Raw genomic sequence first — 20,043 nt, 5'->3', positions numbered from 1 at the left:
CCTGCCATCTGTTAAATAAAACACTATTAACATCAGTCTAAATAATAATAATAAATAAAATAAATCTTGAAAAAAAAAATATGAACTGTGCTGTTTCACTGTCATTTCGTGGACAAACACACGAAATTAGTGCCTCTATTTCGTGTAAGAACACACGAAATACAAGCACTGGTTTCGTGTGTTTGTCCACGAAATGACAGTGAAACAGACAAAGTACTTACGTTTCGTGTACAATTACACGAAATGAAAGCTTACATTTCGTGAGAAATCTCACGAAATGTAAGCTTTCATTTCGTGTAATTGTACACGAAACGTAAGAAAAACTAACAAATACGTGAATTTCGTGTATAAACTCACGAAATTAACCCCTACATTTCGTGCGTTTCTACACGAAATGAAAGTTTATTTCCGAAAACTTTCGAACACAATCAAAATACTCAAAACGTATAGATTTTCGACGAAATTTGTTAAAATACTACTATAGAAACATTGGGTCAATGATTTCGAGTTCGAATTTTACCTTAATCGTTGTTGAATTGCTCGTTTAATCCGCAAGAACTCGAAGAACCTTGGATAGGGTTTGAGAGAATTTTGAATTTTCTTAAGAAAAGTTACAAATGAAATAAAGTCGCACTGCAAGCCGGTAAAAGTTGTTCTATGAATAGCATTTCAGTATTATTATTTAGTTTATAAAAAAGTAAATTATAATAATTTATATAAACATTTTAGGGAAAAATACAGTTTTCATCCCTCAAGTGTGCTTAAATTTCACATTTTGCTCCCATATTCACAAAAATATACATTTGGTTCCTTATGTTTCAAATATTTAATACTTTTAGTCCATTCGGTCAATATTCCGTTAAAACTAACGGAATTGACCGTGACTACCGTAACTGATGGATTAACAACAAATTGACGAAAATGATCAAAAATGTCAAATTATTGAAACATAAGGGACCAAATGAGGTTTTTGTGAACATGAGGACCAAATGTGAAATTATTTGCAAACTTGAGGGATGTAAACTGTATTTTTCCCAATATTTTTATTTAAATCGTATAAGTGTATTCATTTCAAATACATTTTATTCGGAAAAATTACAGTTTTCGTCCCTTAAGTTTACATCAATTCCATAATTGACCTCTCCATGTTCAAAAAAACACATTCAGTCTCTCATGTTTTAATAATTTGACATTTTTGGTTATTTTTCGTCAATTTTCAGCTAGTCCGTTAATTAAGAGAGTGATGGAAACATACTCGATTCCGTTAATACTAACAGAAAATTAACAGAAAGGACAAAAAATGTTAAATTATTGAAATATGAAGGACTAAATTTGTATTTTGGGAACATAGTTTTTCCGCATTTTATTCCAATTCAATTATTCAATTTGTATCAGGTATCTAGAAAATATATTAACAGAGGAAGGCTGCAAAAGCAAGAAAGTTGGTTATGTACAAATTTGTATCCCACCGTGCATATACGAGCTTGAGGACTAACACCACCAGAAATGCTCTACTGATCGACGCAAATCAACATTTGAGCCATCTCTCAAAACTGGGTCAAATTGATGAAGCACGGAAACTGTTCGACGAAATGCCTGAACGGGATGAGTTTACATGGAACACGATAATAGCTGCGTACGCAAATGCAGGAAAACCCGCAGAAGCTCGGCAACTGTTTGACAAAACTCCCAAGAGAACCGCAATCACTTGGTCGTCCCTTGTTTCCGGGTACTGCAAGATTGGCTGCGAAATCGAAAGCTTCCGATTATTTTACGAAATGCAGGACGAGGGTTACAGACCTAGTCAGTTCACATTAGGAAGCGTACTCAGGCTGTGTTCGATAAAGGGTCTTCTCTCAAGAGCCGAACAAATTCACGGCTTCGCTGTAAAGACTCATTTCGACACAGATGTTTTTGTGGTCACAGGTCTTATCGACGTGTATGCAAAATGTTCGCACATTATTGAAGCTGAACATCTCTTCGATAAAATATCCGATGGGAAAAACCATGTCACTTGGACTGCAATGATTAACGGGTATTCCTTAAACGGCGATTTTGTGAGAGCAATTCAGTGCTTTAAGGGAATGAGAGAAAACGGGAGTGAGGCTAATCAGTACACTTTTCCAGGTGTATTGTCCGCTTGTACGGCTCTTTCAAATCTCGGATTCGGAGCGCAAGTGCATGGTTGTATTGTTAATGGTGGTTTTAGTGCTAACGTTTTCGTTCAAAGTTCATTGGTCGATATGTACACAAAGTGCGGTGATTTGAGTAGTGCTTGGAGAGTAATTGAGTCAATGGAGGTCAATGATGTCATTTCTTGGAACGCAATGATTGTTGGTTGTGTGAGACAAGGTTTCGCCGACAAAGCATTATCTCTATTTCGAGAAATGCACTCGAAAGATATGAAACTCGATGAATTTACATACCCCTCTGTCTTAAACGCACTAGCTTCGAAAAATGATGCCAAAAACGGTTATAGTCTCCACTCGTTGGTCATTAAATCCGGATTCGGAAGCTATACACTTGTGAGCAACGCTCTTATTGATATGTACGCGAAGCAGAACAACTTAGACTGCGCGTATAGACTGTTCGATTTCTTAGTGGAGAAGGATTTAATCTCGTGGACCTCTCTCATCACTGGCTATGCTCATAACGGGTCCCACGAAGAAGCTCTTAAGCTGTTTTGTGAAATGAGGGTAAACGGTACCCACCCGGATCACGTAGTTGCCTCCAGTGTTTTGAGTTCTTGCGCTGAGCTGGCTTGTCTAGATTTAGGACAACAAATTCACGCAATTGCCATTAAGTCCGGACATGATTCGTCTTTATCTGTTGATAACTCTCTCCTCTCGTTATACGCACATTGTGGTTACTTAGAATACGCAGATAGAGTATTCAACTTTATGAAAGTACGAAACGTGATTTCTTGGACAGCTTTAATTATCGGATATGCCCAAAATGGCAAAGGCGTAAATTCCCTTCAATTATACGACCAAATGATAGCTTCCGGAGTAAAACCAGACTACGTAACTTTCATCGGATTGCTATTCGCTTGCAGCCATGCAGGACTCACCGAGCAAGGCCAGTCCTTCTTCGAGTCCATGTCAACAAATTACGGAATTACCCCTGGCCCAGATCATTATGCATGCATGATCGATCTATTAGGCCGATCGGGTAAATTTCAAGAAGCAGAGGATTTGCTAGGTAAAATGCCTGTGGTCCCCGATGCAACTGTGTGGAAATCACTTCTTGCTGCGTGTAGACTCCACGGGAATGTTGAGCTGGCAAAACGAGCATCTACAGCATTGATTGAATTGGATCCACAAGATTCCGTTTCATACGTAACGCTATCGAATACGTATTCTGCAGTTGGGAAATGGAAAGAAGCTGCCCATGTGAGACGAAAAATGAAATCGAAGGGTGTGAGAAAAGAACCGGGGTGTAGCTGGATGGAGGTGAATGGCAGAGTGCATGTGTTCATGTCTGAGGATAGGGGACATCCTAGTACGAACGAAATTTTCTTGAAAATCGAGGAAATTATTACGAGGATTAAAGAAGTGGGGTACGTTCCGGATGTGAGTTTTGCTCTGCATGATATTAATGAAGAGGGTAAGGTGGATGGGCTTTCTTATCACAGTGAGAAGTTGGCTGTGGCTTTCGGGTTGATTTGTTTGCCTTTGGGGCGGCCGATTAGGGTTTATAAGAATATTCGTGTTTGTGGCGATTGTCATACTGCGATGAAGTTTGTGTCGGCGGTTTACGGGAGGCGTATTGTTTTGAGGGATTCGAATTGTTTTCATCATTTTATAGATGGGGTTTGTTCTTGCTTGGATTATTGGTAGCCAGTAGGTGAATTTCGGATTTTTATTCGGAATTTTCAGATTTTTTTTCGGAAGTACGAAATGATTTAAGCAAAGGCATCATAGGAAAAATAAAATGTTGTAGCTCTTACAACAAATGAAATCGTAATTTATGTACGAATCTCTCTTACCCATGAATGTATGTTCGTTAATTGATGTAACGAAATTCATCAACAAACAAAGATCCGACACGATAGGAAAAATTACAAGAAGTAACCTTTATAAGAAAACTCGATTTCCACGGTGAACAAAAGAAACATACAAAAAATAAGTACCTAGAGTTATATATCTAACTTGTTCCAGTTTGTAAGCTTCCATTTGGCCCTATGGACACTTGCAAACTGGAATTACATATATATATATAGAGAGAGATGATATATATCTAAAATCTATATCTATCTGCAGAGGCATCATATACAACAACAATTTAGTTGAAGCTACAATTTGCCATTGGAATCACAATTCCCTCGGTATCTTAATCAAGAGCCGCCACAACCTTCTAGAAGATTCACTTCTTGGAATGTTCCGGAATGAGCCGTTTAAGCAGTTCGGAAGGTGCACCAGCCAATTCTGGAAGAAGAATAATAAACAGTTGACTTCTTAAACGAAGAACTATCGAGACAAAAGATTATAATAACTTTGACGCAATATTTTTTTTTTTTTATTTTACCTTCGGCTGCGAAGTTGAAAAGAGGAGGCAATTGTCGACCGTTTGGCAAGCATGCATTCGGTTCTCTCAAGTCATCGAAAAATGGGTGTGCACATGCCTCCAACTGAAAAAATAATTTATAAAAAAAAAAAGGAAAATTAGCTGAGAAATTCGGACAGTTCAAAATCAAGAAAACATCAAAATACGAAAACAAAGACTTACTGCGGTGAATCTTAAAGTAGGTGAATATTGGAGAAGCCTCGAAACGAGATCCACTGCTTCTGGTGGCATTCTCTTGTGAAATACCTGGAAAGTAAAACTTCACTTAGATCTTCTCTCTCATCGTTTTTTTTTTTATTATTAGTATTTCTTGATTTCTCAACGAACCTTGTGCCACGGGTGGGCTTTAATCTGCGGAAACTTAAATTCACTATAATTTGGATTCATGCACTTGATTTCCTCTCTAGTTGGCGTCCCCAAAACCTAAATAAGCAATTAAAATAAAATAAAATGATCAATTAGAGACTATATAGAGAAGAAGAAAAAACCCGAGAGTTATTGTTATAAAACACACCTTAATTATTTCGACTAGCTGATCGACACTACTTTCGCCCGGAAATAAAGGCTGCATGTTTGCATAATATGTCAGTATTATGAAACCTAGATGAATGTAATAGAATAAAGACATAGGTGTAATAAAAAAAATGGAATTTCGTATTACACGCACAAATATGTAACCGAGATGAATGTACCTACCCGTCCTAAAAGCAGCTCGGCCATAACACAACCAGCTGACCACATATCGATTGCAGTTGTGTACTCTGTTGCTCCAAATATCAGTTCTGGTGCTCTGTAATAACGTGAGCATATATACGAGATATTCGGTTCCCCAGGTACCTAAACCAAAACAAAATAAAAATAATAAATCAATAATTGACATACACCAATTTTAATTTAAAAAAAAATTAAACAAATAAATAAATAAATAAGAAAAACTCACCAACATCTTTGCGCTCCCTAAATCACAAAGCTTAAGCTGATGTGTGTGTGGATTAACCTGTGGCACGAGTCGTCTTTTTAGAGAGAGAAAGTAATAATGATGTATAGATTAACAAAGAATGATTTTTTTCTCTTTTTTTTTTTTTGGCAACTTTTTAAGACAATATAAAGACAAACATACCAGCAGATTCTGAGGTTTAATGTCACGGTGGCATACACCAATAACACGATGCATATAATTTAACGCCCGGCAGATCTGTAAATAAATAAAGAAATTTCATCGGGATTATAACCAAAGAAATGCATAAAAAATAAAAAAAATAAAATATTGCGGCAAAAATATTATTAGTACCTGATACGTATAAAGCTGTACGTACAAAACTGGCATGCACTGATTCACTCTGCTGTAATGTCTCGAAGCTCGATAAACAGTTTCGGACACGTACTCGAGAACAAGATTAAGGTAAACCTCGTTTTTTTCGGTAGTTGAGTAGAAGTAATGTTTTAGCTGAACAACGTTAGGGTGGTTAAGTAACTGCATTATCTGTAATTCTCTGTTCTTATATCTTCTGTCTTGTAGAACCTTCTTTATTGCAACAGATTCCCCCGTTTCTAGACATTTTGCCTGCCGAAAAAAAAAATCGAAAAAAAATTAAAAACAAAGTTGAACAAATATTCGTCCAAGACAGGACAAATTCGTAATTTATCACTTTCTTAGTACCTGATATACAACTCCAAACGACCCCGTCCCGACCACACGCTCAGCCATATAAGACATTGTCTGATGTAATAAAACAAATAAGTTTAAAAAAATAAAAAAATAAATAAAAATCCGATTAAAACATAAGCCACAAAATTCAAGAACCTGTTTAGGTTGTCCGTTTCTGCCACCAATTGAAGTGACGATTATCTGTCCGGTTTCGGTGCCGCTGCCACTAACAACAGTCGGCTCCATTTCCTGTAAAAAAAGAAATTAAATAATCGAAAATAAATTACTTGGAATATCTGATCTTAGTACGAAGAATCAAAAAAACAAAACAAACCTTTCCGTTTTCATCACTGTCGTCAGTTTTATCCTCTCGTATTTTCATTTCATGCATTTCTTTGGGAAGTTCTTGAACGTCCGATGTGCTCGCAATAGCTCCCGTGGAGTTGGATTCGAAATGTGGTTCCGTTTGTCTCGTATATATTTCTCCGGCGTTGTCCGCTTCACAGACAACCATATGATCGATTTCTTGCTCCACTTTCACCCTTTTCATGTCAGAATCCCCGCCCTGTAATAAAATACATCAATCTTCAGAACAGCGCTAAACGTAAGTAACAGTCCAATACCCGAAAATCGATCAATTATGACTCATTTCAATTGTTTCCGATTATCGGGTTTTTTTTTAACGTTTTTCGAAGGAGCATTGCATGCTTAAAGGACTGCATTTCAACGAAATTCCATTAACATATTCGAGAAAAAAAAAATCCTCAATCTCCCAATTCCCCAATTTAAGAAAGTATTAAAAAGGTGAAGATAAAAATGAAACTGCAGATTGAGAGGATCTTTTTGTAATTTATGGTCATTTTCTCAAATTTCTCAGGGTTATAATTAAATTTAATTGGGCATTTATTTCTCAAATTTCCATGAATAAAACTATCTAAGAAAGATCAAACCTAGCTCCATTTTTTTTTTGTTCTTCATCTCATTATAGCTAACCTAAAAAATATAATAACAATAATTAATAATGGAGAGAGAGAGAGAGAGAGAGAGAGAGAGAGAATTACAGGATCTGAGACGGAAGAGCGGCCGGAAGCAATGCTCTTGAGGCGGCGCATCATATTCATTTTACAATCGACTTTGCCAATCCAACAACAATGGATAAAATCAAAACCTCAACGGCAAAAAAATAAAATTGAATTGAGAAAAATCAAAATTATCCTTCCTCTCTCTCTCTCTGGTGTCTGCCCTGCGTTTGAAACAGAAACAAGAGAGAGAGAAAGAGAAAGAGGCAAATGTAATGAAGAAATCAAACGATAATTAAAAATAAAATTAAGAGAAAAGACAGAAAAAAATCCTCTCTTTTCAAACAGAAATTGACAAACTCTTCTCTTTTTTTTCTTTTTCTTTTTCTTTTTTTTCTTTGGCAGTCAAAAGCTTCAAATCCTAATCATTATTCATTCCGACCACATTTCTTTTTCTTTGGTTTTCCTACTTGCGGTCAGACTTTTCTTTGGAGCCGTCGATTTTTTTTCATGGAGATCTAACGGTAACGGTGCACAGAGGCAGAGGTGATGAGGGTGAAATGACGGAAAAGGGGTTGCGTTTCAGTGGGAGGGGGGATTTATTAGGTGAGAGAGAAGCGGAATATTCGGGGGGCGGTGCCGTTTGGCTAATTTAATTTTGACCGGGCGTTACCTTTATTGGTGTTAAATTCAGACTTTTGAAATTTTGAATTCAATTCATCCTAAATAAATAAAATATAAATTAATGAATTCATTTTTTTATTTTCTTTATTTGTGTAATGATTATTTAATTCTTTGTTTTTTCAAATATTGGAAGGCTTTGTTTGGTGTATTATGATGAAAAGGGGAAATTTTCATGGAGTTGGGTTTGACCAAGGATTTCTTGATAGTCACAATTCCTATCTACAAATCCTACAATGTTTGAAATAATTACTTAGAGATTTTAATTGAGCAATTATATAGTCTCACTACTCTAAAATATAGTATAATGTATGGATAAAATATAGCTATATAATAGTCATAAAAACACTACAATTAGTGGTTTCAAACTTAAATTCAATCCCATGTTTTTTTTATCTATTCATCTAAGCTTATGAAGTTTAGTTTTTAGTTACTTAATGTTTTTTTTTCTCAAACTTTAAATATAAATTTTAGATAAACAAATCATATTCATTCTCAAATTTTAGAGTTGATGGTTTAAAGACTAGGATAAGTAGATATTATTAAATAACATCCCACTAAATACTCATACACATAAGTGTATGTAATTATGTATAATTTTACGATTGACATCCACCCAGTATAAATAATCAGCCAATCAGATGTAGCATATAATGACGATGTTAATAATATTTTTTATGCCTTAGCCCAAAACAATTTTTTTTTTTTTTTGAAGTTTAAAAGTGTTGGGTCCGAGTCATGTAACTCGTTTTATTTTAGACGGCCCAATTATATTGATTAAACTAAAGCCTGAAACTAGCACTACCCAATTCACAAAATTATAATGGACTTATTTTATTCTTTTTTCCCTTTTCTCTTTCATTCAGGACCAACGCATAGTAAAGATATAAATGAATAAAATTATATTTGGTTTTTCACAATTCAAGTTTAAGAAAATTAAAAAAAATTCCAATAATTTGGCTACTTGATGTCCCTATTCAATTAATCCGTTCGGTTTATTTGATGCTACATGCGATGAAATATATCGGGTGATTATTGACCGTTGATCTGCACATACTTACATACACACACACACCCATGTGTATGTGTACTCAGTAGGACGTTATTTCACCACACCAGCAGTTAAAAATCACCTGATATATTTTATCGAGTGTAGCATTTCAACGAACCTTATCGTTCCAAATCCTCCAAATATGACCTTTTTACACTGTTTGGCATATAGCTAAGAAGTCAACCTCGAGTCTTGGAATTATTTTTGAATAATTCCACTTGATTATGAAAAGTAGGGATTTTTCTATGACGAAAAATTCAACACATTGAGACTTTTTTTACGTTTAGTAACTTTCATGCATGAGAAAGGAAGACCAGATCCTCTAATTATTTGAGGACCATGCATGCAACTTTTTGACTATTATCAATTTGGCACAACACGTAAATTGAGAAACTATGTAACTAATAAGTCAAATAAATAATTAGAAGGATTCAACAATGGCTCGCAATTTTAATTTATGGGATTTTTTCCTCACATGTTTGGTCAATTAATCACTATATATATATATATATATATATATATATATATATATATATATATATATATATATATATATATATATATATATATATGTTCATTCACGTGTATGTTTGTTGTGATCCGGCCCAAACGAATCTATCGATCTAGAGCCCATTTTATCTTTAGTATTCACGATCAGGAAGAGAGTCCAGTTGTATTTAATGTAATAAATCACTTATGTGGAAAGATTTGCAAGACAGACTGATTTCATCCATTCGATCAAGGTTTTACATCATGACCATTGACTTCTCCTGAAACACTCTTCTGCTCTTCTCAACCACTCCGGTTGTATTCTTGCCTCTTTGCTCCGTCAGCTATGGGTCAAACTCGTCGTACTCGACAAACTTTCACTCATTACTCATTAGTGATCCATTCACCGATGATTTTTTACTTGAACCAATTAATCACATATTGTAACGTGGTACTAATTAATCACATATTGTAAGACAAATAAAATATTTAACATCTTCTAGTTATTTAAGGTGGACCAATTAATCAATTTATTCGGTGATCGAATCGTATCGATCGACATATCTCAAAAGCATGATATAAAATCTCAAATAATTTTGGGCCCATTCCACGTCTTATTCACTCAACATATATTCATACTATGAGATGTGAAAATACACCAATTTATTCATATATATATACACACACACATATATATATATATATATATATATATATATATATATATATATATATATATATATATATATATATATATATATATATATATATATATATATATATATATATATATATATATATATATATGAGCTTATTGCAAATACTACCCCTGTGTTATCTCTAATTGGCAGATAACCCCCTGCGATAAAAAAACTCACCAACACCCCCTTATGTTAACATTTTCGAAGCACACTGCACCCTTTGTGATTTTAGGCTTTGACTGAAGGTAAAATGACAAAAATGTCCTAGTGGATTTTTCACCAATTAATAATACATATTATAATTTTATAGATATTATATATATATTTTTTTATTTTGTAAATATTTAAAAAAAATATACATTTAACCAGAATAATATATATACTGTAACATTAATTTTTTTATATGTTTTCTATTTTATTTTATTTTATTAGATAAAGAAAAGAAAAGAAAAAATAAAAAATTAGCCTTCTTCCCCACCATCCCAGCCAAAGTCCCAACTCACAGCACTCATCCACCATTTCTCCACCTGGCTCCACCATTTCTCCACCCGGCCGCCGCTTCTGCTCCGCCGCTGCTCACCACCATCTCACCTCTCCTTCACCACCACACCATCTTCTCTAGATCCGCCGCCCACTAATAAATTTTAGTTTATTGAAAATTTAGTTTCTACCAATAAACTTTAGGCGGGCCTCAAACCTTCCCCAATCTCCTATTTTGACGGCGGTGGTGGCGATAAGGAAGAGCAAGAGAAGAGAAAAGAACAAAGAGACGCAATTTTTGGACCTAGCAGGTTTGACCGTTATCAATGTCGCCGCCGTCGTCGAGAGAAATTACTTGGACATGTTAGATAGGCCATTGCTGTAATTGGGACTGGGTTAGCCTCGGGTTGTACGGATTCGGGTTTGATTTGGAGATTGTAGAAGAAGAGGTGTGGTGGTGCCGACCTTCTTCTCTTTCTCTTGTTGGGGTTTGGGGGTGGGGAATGGGGAAGAAGACCGTTCTTCTGTCTTTTTTTTTTTTTTTTTTTTTTTTTTTTTCTTATAATATTTTTTACATTATTATTTTATTTTGCAATTCTGGAAATTACAATTTGGTCCAATAAATTTACGTTATTTATAATTTAACCAACAAAATTATTTTTTATTTTATAAAGGGGTATTTATGACATTTCACCCTAAAAATACCATTAAAAATCGCACAACCCGCGAGTGAGTGACACGATTTGCCTCCAGGGGTGTCGATGCCATGACTTTGTTAACACAAGGGGGTGTTGGTGAGTTTTTTTTTTATAGGGGGGTATTTGCCAATTCGAGATAACACAGGGGTGGTATTTGCAATTAGCTCATATATATATATATAGAAGTCTCACAGTTCACACACACTGGAGGTGTGGCAAAAGCTGGATACATTAATTTAATGGTCCCTCCTCCTACATTACCATGCATCTTGTGATGAAAAGACAGTTGTACTATTAATTTGATATGTCAAATTGAAAGTAATTGAAATAAAATACAGATCCCATTGTATGAACAAATTATAGGAATTTATTGAAAAAGGTTCAATTTTTCTCACTCCCTTTTGTCCTATTTTAAGTTTTATTACTTCTTTCATTCAAACAATCAAAAAAAAAAAAAAAAAACAATTCGAATGAAATCGAGAGCGATTTAAACCTTTTGTGTGGTTTATGGTTTAACGTATAAGAGCGTACTTTAACCAAGTCCATATTTATAACTATGAATTAATTACTTCATAATTGCTTAACTTTAGAGTTCTTATGGGATCCGATACATTATTAGTACTGGTATGGTCGCATCCACAAAGTTAATTTGAATAAAATGAGATTTGATTAATTACTTATTGAATACTAAGATCGATGAAAAAACCATAGCTTATTGAACAAGACTATCAAGAAATAAAATTGCACTTTAGGCGAACTAAATCGACCAAAAAACGAAAAATCCATTTCACACACATAAAAAAGAAGAAGAAAAAAAAAAAAAAACTGTTTTCCGGCCAACTCAAGGGTAATACTGAGTCAATACCCGAACCACCACACTTGCATTCTCCTTGTCGAACTGTGGCGGCGGCGCCACTCAGCTCCGATCATGGTTATTCTCTGCGCGTGGTTCGTTCTTGACTCACCCCCTAAATTGCTGAGTCATTATTTTACCTCAAACAGACGTACATTTTCAACCCTCCCACCCCCCAAACAAACCCCTAAATTTAATTCAAATTACACCTACACACCCCTATTCATTATAATTTATAATACTCCCAAAATAAATACGAAAATTGAAATAAAAAAATTGCGGGCCCCCCAATCAGTTGTCGCAATGGAGAGCGGCCCTGATCTTCTGAACGGTGCACGAGATGAGATTGTTGACCGTCTCCACGGACTCTACGGTGAGCTTCGCCGTAGGGAGGCTGTTCACCAAGATCTGAAACCCCACCGTCAGTAGCGACCCGCCATTTCCGCCGTGACCCGACCCGTCTCCGGAAACGGGCCCACCCCCGCCCGTCCCATCTGGCATGATCGAGAATCCCGACGGAAGCAGCGCCACGTAAGCGGAATCTCCGCCGTTCATCACAAGGTGCATGGCAGGGATGTCGACGGGCGCGTACACCACAAGCGCCCCCGCCGCGTCGATGCACGTCTCCTGGAGTATAAGCATGCTGCTCTGGCTCGAGTTCACGGCCTGCAGTTGAAATTACGGAATTACCCCCGATGAAACTATGCAGCCGTTACGGTTAATAAATTAAAAATTAAAAAAATCATACGGTGTTATGTCACGTCAGTGCTGTTACACCTTTTAGGGTTTTACTGAGTCGGTCAGTGAGTCAACCCCATCGAAGAATGACGTTTCATGAAAAAGTTCTGTTGACTTTGAAATATTTAACTATATAATATTCAATAAAAACAATTAAATATTACACACCATTGGATCTTCAAAAGTTTTGTCCTTGCAGATACTTCCAATTCCAAATTTGTCCTAGCTAATTAAATTTAACCTCAATAAATTACTACATGATAAATTAATAATCTCAATTAAATAATAGTTTTTTGCGGTCCAGACTCAGTAAAAACTTACTAAATCATTAGTTCGATAATATAATATTTCGTTAAATTAATAGAATTTTGACGGCCACAACTGTATTAATTTATAGAGGTTTTCATCGGCACATTCGTAATTTTGGACCTTTAATTTTTTTTTTTTGCAAAGTCTAAATATTTAATATATTTTTAATAATACAGAGAAGGGGACTTACGCCGGCGCGTAGGAGGGAAACGCAGTTGCCGTGATCTTGGCCTTTGGCGATATGAGCCATTTCCTGCATAGGGCCGCCGTTGGAGAGTATGTCCCACTCGCTCCTCAAACGCTCGTCGCGGAGGAAATCGAAAACCCTCTGTGGGGTCACCGGCAGCCACACGGAGGTGGCGGCGCTCAGCACAATCCCCGGCGGCTCCCCTGGGTCGTCGACGCTCTTCCGCGTCATCACCTGAACGTCGTCGTCCACATTCTCCGTTCTCAGTTTGTTCCATTTGTGCACGGAGGAGGCGCACACCCCCGCGCAGAAGTTGTTCGTCATTCTCTGAGCCAACTTCAACATGCTCCTCCGCCCGCCGGCGGTTATCGCTGCAAATTGTGAATGAATTAAAATTAGTTTTAGTTTTCGAAACGTGTCGGAAGAAAAATAGCGGATGTCGGGTTTTCCGTAATTTTTTTTTTTACCGGTGTGATGATCTGTCGCCGGGGAGGTGGAAGACATAAGAATGGCAAGACATTCGCACTGGCGTTGGAGGGTGGCGACCCACCGGTGGGCCCCGAAGCCCATGCCGGAGCTGATTAACGGCCGGTAGAGCTGGTGGATCACACTCTCATCGTATTCAATATGTTCCACCCAAGTAACCTACAATTACGGCTTCCTGAGGTAAGATTAAATTACAAAAATACCCCTATTGTTTGGGTAATTATAATCACCTTCAACTATGTGTTGTCTTACGTAAAACTCCCTACTTCAATAGATAAATTTGACACCGTAAGAGTGAACGTGAAAGACAATACAAAAAATAATGAGTTTTTTCGTAATTTGGTCTTACCTTAGGGATTTGACCGTAATTTACGGTTTAATAAAAAATCCTAAATATAGAATAGAACAAATATGTCATAGAAATGTTACCCCACACACTTATTTTCAAAGATGGGTATAGTGGGTTAAGTACAATAATGAGAGAGGAGACATCAAAACACAAGCCCCAGTCTTGAAAATACAGACAACTCAATTTTTTTTGCAAGATTTGTAGGCACGAGGTGGACTTCAAACACACACACACATACACACACATATATATACATGTATACATACAAGTGTCTCTAGTGAGAAAAGGGTTTAAGCTAATTTAAGAAAAAAACAACCACATGATGAGGCTGGAACCAAGTAATAACCAATATGAATTATTATATAAAAACAATTATATTAAGCCCCACTCTCCAATGGTTTTGTCTTGATCGAGACAAAATATATATATAATATATATATAATATATATATTGTACCAATGTTTGAAGTTTGCTTACTCTAAATATCATTACACCAAATTAATGTGTCCCAAGAGAGCAAAAGTAGGAGCAATAGAGGCTTCCATTCCCCCAATTATTTTTTTATTTTTTTTAGGCTGTCTAAGTAAAAGTTAAAAACCTCGATTACCTACACTAATTAACTAATTAATTAGTACAACTAAACTTGTGTTAAGCAATCCCACATTGTTAAAATATGGTTCTTTTTTTGTGGAACGAGAAGCATCTTGTCTCCACTATTTAAAAATTAATTAGGAAGGTTCTTACTAATTAGGTCAAGACCAAAATCCCATAAAATTAATTTCTTGATTCTTGAATTAAAAAAAATTGTAGCTAGTCACTAATATATATATTTTCAAGAATGTAGTGATTTTGTGAGTGATTACTGTGTGTGTGTGTGTGTGTGTGTGTGTGACCTCAAATAAATAAATGTGTTCAACAAACTTATTTAAAACAAAGAGGGTGAAGGATATACCAACTATTGACACACTCAATAAATGTGAAGAAATAAAACAAGTATGGGAGCTGTGTTGTAATAACTAACAATCCAACAAAATAATGAAGTAATAAAAATAATAATTATTATATATAAAATAAATGAATAAATAATAAATACCTTGGAATAGCCATTAGGCATATCTTGAACAACACAGCCGGAAGGGAGCCTCCGGCAGGTTGGAAAAGGCGGGCCCCCCAAACTTTCGATCGACAAGTCGACTACGGCCCACACGCCTTCGGCGTGTTGTTTGCAGAACCGGAGAAAATTGAGCTCTCGAACCGGAACTAATGGCGATAGAACTTGTAGTGCAGCATTCATCTAATTATTAATAATTAATAAACCATAATAAAAATTAAATTTAAATTAGAAAAAAATTAAATAATAATAATTATAATAATAATAATATATAATTAGAAATAAAGGATGCATGTAGAGAATTAATTTACCAAGTGAAGTGCACCATTTCTTGTACCTCCCATACCACTTGATATCACTTCTGTAGTTGATGTTCTTGCAACTATACAAGGAAACATTTCTGCCCATTTGTTCTATTAAAACAAAATTCGACACGCGAAAATCGTTAGAATATATATCGTCAATTTCAAGAAATCGTGATTTTATTTTTTTTACGAGTCAACTCACCGAGTCCATTAGCGTCTCGACTAGGGCCAAACCGTTGATAATAACCATGCCCGTTTCTCTAGAAGCCTCGGTGACGAATCCATTGGGCTTCATTCCGATAATGCAAGGAGCACAAGTTCTCGAAAACTCCTCATGGTTAAGTATCTCCTTCCCGCCTTCGAAACCCCTAATCCAAAGTGGCTCGTCGGTTTGCGCCAATTTCACTAATTCATCCATCGCAGCCAAAGCTAGCTCCAAATACATTGACCTCTCGAACGATCTCTCGTTATTATTATTATTGTTCGTTGCTACATTACTCATTGTAATTGATTTATGGGGAGGTAGCATAGGGATAGGGCTCGAAATTCCGAAATCGGAGGAAATTACGTTTATACCCCCGACTCCGAGCTCCAAGCTCGAATTGGGCATCGTATGACCCATTGAGGAAACGGGCCGACCCATGAACTTGCCCGCGAGAGAACAAACCCGTTCGAGTTCGTCCTTGAGGCGGGCGTTTTCGATTCGCAAGTGTTGCTCCTCGAGGGAGATTTCGCCGATTAGGGCGGGCCCGCCGCAGTTAGTGCACATGGGGTTCCTCATTGCTTCCCTTATGGACATGTTTTCGGCTCGGAGCTTGTCGTTGTCTTGCCGGAGTATCGAATTCTCGTGCCGCTCGAGTTGTGTCTGGCAATTTAATCAATTAAAATTCTATTCTAACTAATTAACTAATTAATTAATCAAAACAATTATATTTCATTTAAATTAATTACCTTCATCTGTGTTCTTCTGTTCTGGAACCAGAATTTAACTTGTCTGGTTTCCAAGGAGAGTCTTCTGCTAAGCTCCAACCTTTGCTTTTCGTCTGGATGCGGACACTCTTTGAACAGACTAATTAATTAAGATAAATCAAAATTAAAATCAAACAATAATAAAAAAAAAAAACAATCTTTGAGAGGGAAATTAAATGGGAGAACAATAAAAAAGCAATCTTTGAGAGGGAAATGGAATGGGAGGGAGGGAGAAGTACGATTCGAGTTCTTGGATTTGGAGAGGAGTGTGACGGTGGTATCTTTTTTTCCGGGGAGGTTTGTCGGAAGCGTCGAGTTCGTCGGCGGAGGCGCCGCCGTCAAAGTTGTCGCTGCCAGATCTGCTGTCGTGTTCTTCTTCTCTGCTTCTTCTTCCACCCACATTGTTATTATTATTATTACTCATAATTTCACTCTTCTCCACCATTCTTCCTATCTCTCCTTGCCCCTCCATATTCGTTTGCTGCTGCCCAGATAAAATCACAAATTAAAATATCCCATTTATGCAGAGAGAGAGAGAGAGAGAGAGAGAGAGAGAGAGAGAGAGAGACGTACAAGGGCAAGAGAGAGGCCAGGAGAGAGAAACATGGGCTTGGTGGTGGTGGTGGAGAGAGAGGAGTGAGGGAGGAGGCGGGGATGAGAAATTGCACCAGTGGGCATAATAATGTTGTTGCTTCCAGCAGGTATAGTAGTAACAATGGATGCGTTGTTGTTACTATTATTATTATTATTATTGGTATAAGTTATATCGGCAACAATTCTTGAACCACCACCACCACCACCGCCGCCGCCGCCGCAAGAATTGCTGTCAAGAAAATCTCCAAAATTCATGAAATAACGCCGCCCCTCTTTCAGATTTTTTTTCCCTTCCACAACCAGCTGAAAGACTGAATCCAGCAACAAATCTGCTAGATCATGAACTGGACAAAATACATACACATATATGGTAGTAAATCAGACAGCAGAAAGTTGCTTCGAAAAAGAAAAAAAAAACGTTACAAATGTACAAAGAAGAAAAACACAATAGAGAGGAAGAAGAGACACAAGGCTCAAATCCAAATGTCTGCAACTGCCTCTCTCTCTCTCTAAAATAAAATGTTTTTAGTGAGAGAAAGAAAGAGAAAGAAGGCTATATAGAAAAAAACCCTTCTCCGAGAGTTTTTGCTCTTCGTTCTCTATCCTTCTCTCTCTCTACACCAAACTCTCTCTCTCTCTCTAAAACAAAAAACTGAAGATGAAGAAGAAGATTGGAGAAAATTAAAATGGGGGGTGTGATGAAGAAAATTGAGGAGAGAGAAAAAACCTAGTTGGAATTTATATTAGTAATTGGGTTTGTGTTATCTGAATATATCTGCATGATTGACTTCCAAAAAGCTATTTCTCATCATGCCCAACAAAACTACAAAACCAGAATTGGAGAGAGAAAAAAAGGGTTTTGTAATTTCTAGCTCAGAAAGTGGAGAGAGAAAGTAGAGAGAGAGAGAGAGAGAGTAGTACAGTTGTATGTATGTATGTGTGTAAGAAGAAAACAAAAGAATGGAAGATAATACCCGCAATACTATGTGTGGAGTCTTGTAACTTGTAATCCCACATATACACACACACACACACATATATATATATAAATAAATGATATAAAATATATAGAAAAAAGAAAAGTAGAGAGAGAGAAAAAGGGTCCGGGTAAGGGTTGACCTGACCCTTTCACTAGTCACACAGACACACACACACACAAATAAATCAACTTTTTCTCCGTCTTTTGAAACTTTCCAACTATGACTGCAGTGAAATTAAATATTGACTTTCCTCTTTTTTTATAATAAATATTAAATAGTAAAAACAGTAAATGTTTTTTTTACTGTTTAATTTTTCTTTCACTGATATTCATATCAGAACACACACACAGATATATATACATACAACTGGTTTTGTTTCCATGTATAACGATTAAGGGTGTGGTGATTACATGGAGATTATGATGATACATATATTAATTAGAACAATATCTTATGATGTAATGATGTCTGCTTTGTTTAATTATTTGCTTTTATTTCTCATTTTATTTGGTAAGTGACAGTTATAATTAATAAAATAAATATTACCTAGTACAAATTATTTCCTTTTTCTTTTAAATTACGGCCACCTCCCTAAGTTGATGTCAAATTACAAAAGCTCCTCATTTTTTGGTAATTACAACCACTCTTCACCTATGACTCATCTTACGCGTCCACCCTTACACGTCAACCCTTACGGCGTCAAATTTAACGAAATCTTCTAGATTACATATAATAATCTATAGTTTGTACTCGTTTTATGCAAAAATGCAGTTCTAGATGCACCACAAATTCTGATATTTACAAGCCAATAGACACATATTATGATCATTTTATTTCAAGATGTGGAGTTGGAACGAGATAAAACGGGTACAAATTGGAGAATATTCCACATAATTTATAAGATTATGTTAAGTTTGACACCGTAAGAGTGAACATGTAAGACTATTCATAGTTGAAAGGTATAATTGTAATTACCAAAAAAATAAAGTTCTCGTAATTTGACTTTACCTTGGGGTTGTAATTTACCCTTATTTATTTATTTATTTATTTATTTATTTATTAATTGATAATTGTATATTGACAAATTAAACAAGAATAGAATAAACATATTTTATAAAAATCTATATATAGGGCCGGGCCTAGTTGGTTGAGATGGGTTTATTAGGTTTAGCATCTTGCCCAACTCATTATGGGCTATTGTAGTTAGGTGTATATAATTAAATGTTAACTCCGCCTAACACTAAAATTACTAAATTAACCCATCCACTAAATAAATAAATAAAACAATTTCTAATTTATATCCATCTTTTTTTTATTGAATTAAAGTTTAGATGTCTATGCTCAAGGAACATATTTATTTAAATAAAAAAATTAATTCTTGTTTTAAATAAATAATAATAAGGAAATTAACTCTAACTTATATACATACAAAATCTTGTAATAATCTCACCACCTTATTTTTCTCAAATGAATGCCATTCATGAAACTGTTTAAAGGGCATTGAAAACCTGAACTTTATCTTCGATCCTATTTTGTACAGCTTTTAATTTATTAAATTAATAACCATTTAATACGATAAAAATAATGAAAATTAATTATAATGTGGTAGAAAGGCTTTAAACAAATTGAGAAACCAATACCTTTTTGTGGTTAAATGCATATCTTCACTAACTTTGATCCGAGTAGTTCACAAATGTGACATTCTTTAAAGTGATCCAATAAATAATAATCAAATCAAATTAAATACGGAGTAATATAACATATAAATCGAAAATATTTTTCCGGAGAACCGGAAAGAGAGCGCTTCTAAGAACCCAAATAGCCGGTAA

At 35.7% G+C, this 20,043-nt stretch overlaps 3 protein-coding genes across 4 annotated transcripts; 1 reads left to right on the top strand and 2 right to left on the bottom strand.

Moving 5' to 3' along the window:
* The first annotated feature begins 1,400 nt into the window (after positions 1-1,400).
* On the top strand, positions 1,401-3,978 carry LOC105963767 (Tetratricopeptide repeat (TPR)-like superfamily protein). The gene has a single exon (XM_012988220.2). It carries the CDS (start codon positions 1,449-1,451, stop codon positions 3,837-3,839), a length of 2,391 nt encoding a protein of 796 aa, XP_012843674.2. The 5' UTR covers positions 1,401-1,448; the 3' UTR covers positions 3,840-3,978.
* On the bottom strand, positions 3,954-8,038 carry SK32 (shaggy-like protein kinase 32). Its single transcript, XM_012988221.2, has 13 exons — positions 7,276-8,038; positions 6,549-6,779; positions 6,371-6,463; positions 6,227-6,286; positions 5,858-6,130; positions 5,687-5,761; positions 5,507-5,563; positions 5,263-5,403; positions 5,081-5,131; positions 4,894-4,989; positions 4,729-4,812; positions 4,528-4,630; positions 3,954-4,427 (listed from the first exon to the last, which is right to left on the bottom strand). The coding sequence occupies exons 1-13, from the start codon at positions 7,333-7,335 to the stop codon at positions 4,366-4,368; spliced, it is 1,386 nt and encodes a 461-aa protein (XP_012843675.2). The 5' UTR covers positions 7,336-8,038; the 3' UTR covers positions 3,954-4,365.
* A 4,023-nt stretch (positions 8,039-12,061) lies between these two features.
* On the bottom strand, positions 12,062-18,244 carry LOC105963765 (homeobox-leucine zipper protein HDG1). Of its 2 annotated transcripts, none has more exons than XM_088814132.1 (10): positions 18,209-18,244; positions 17,214-17,578; positions 16,880-17,124; positions 16,623-16,740; positions 15,874-16,536; positions 15,678-15,779; positions 15,349-15,549; positions 13,888-14,065; positions 13,424-13,791; positions 12,062-12,852 (listed from the first exon to the last, which is right to left on the bottom strand). In XM_088814132.1, exons 2-10 carry the CDS (start codon positions 17,487-17,489, stop codon positions 12,478-12,480), a joined length of 2,526 nt encoding a protein of 841 aa, XP_088670258.1. In that variant the 5' UTR covers positions 17,490-17,578; positions 18,209-18,244; the 3' UTR covers positions 12,062-12,477. The 2 variants fall into 2 exon arrangements, with proteins under 2 accessions (XP_088670258.1, XP_088670261.1); XM_088814135.1 differs by having other exon boundaries at positions 16,880-17,121; positions 18,209-18,241.
* Positions 18,245-20,043: the final 1,799 nt, after the last annotated feature.

The sequence above is a fragment of the Erythranthe guttata genome, chromosome 2 (genome assembly GCF_056151865.1).
Source record: "Erythranthe guttata isolate IM_541 chromosome 2, IM_541, whole genome shotgun sequence".
NCBI lineage: Eukaryota > Viridiplantae > Streptophyta > Magnoliopsida > Lamiales > Phrymaceae > Erythranthe > Erythranthe guttata.
Note: the sequence above shows the minus strand (reverse complement) of the source record. Positions and strands in the feature narration are given on the sequence as shown.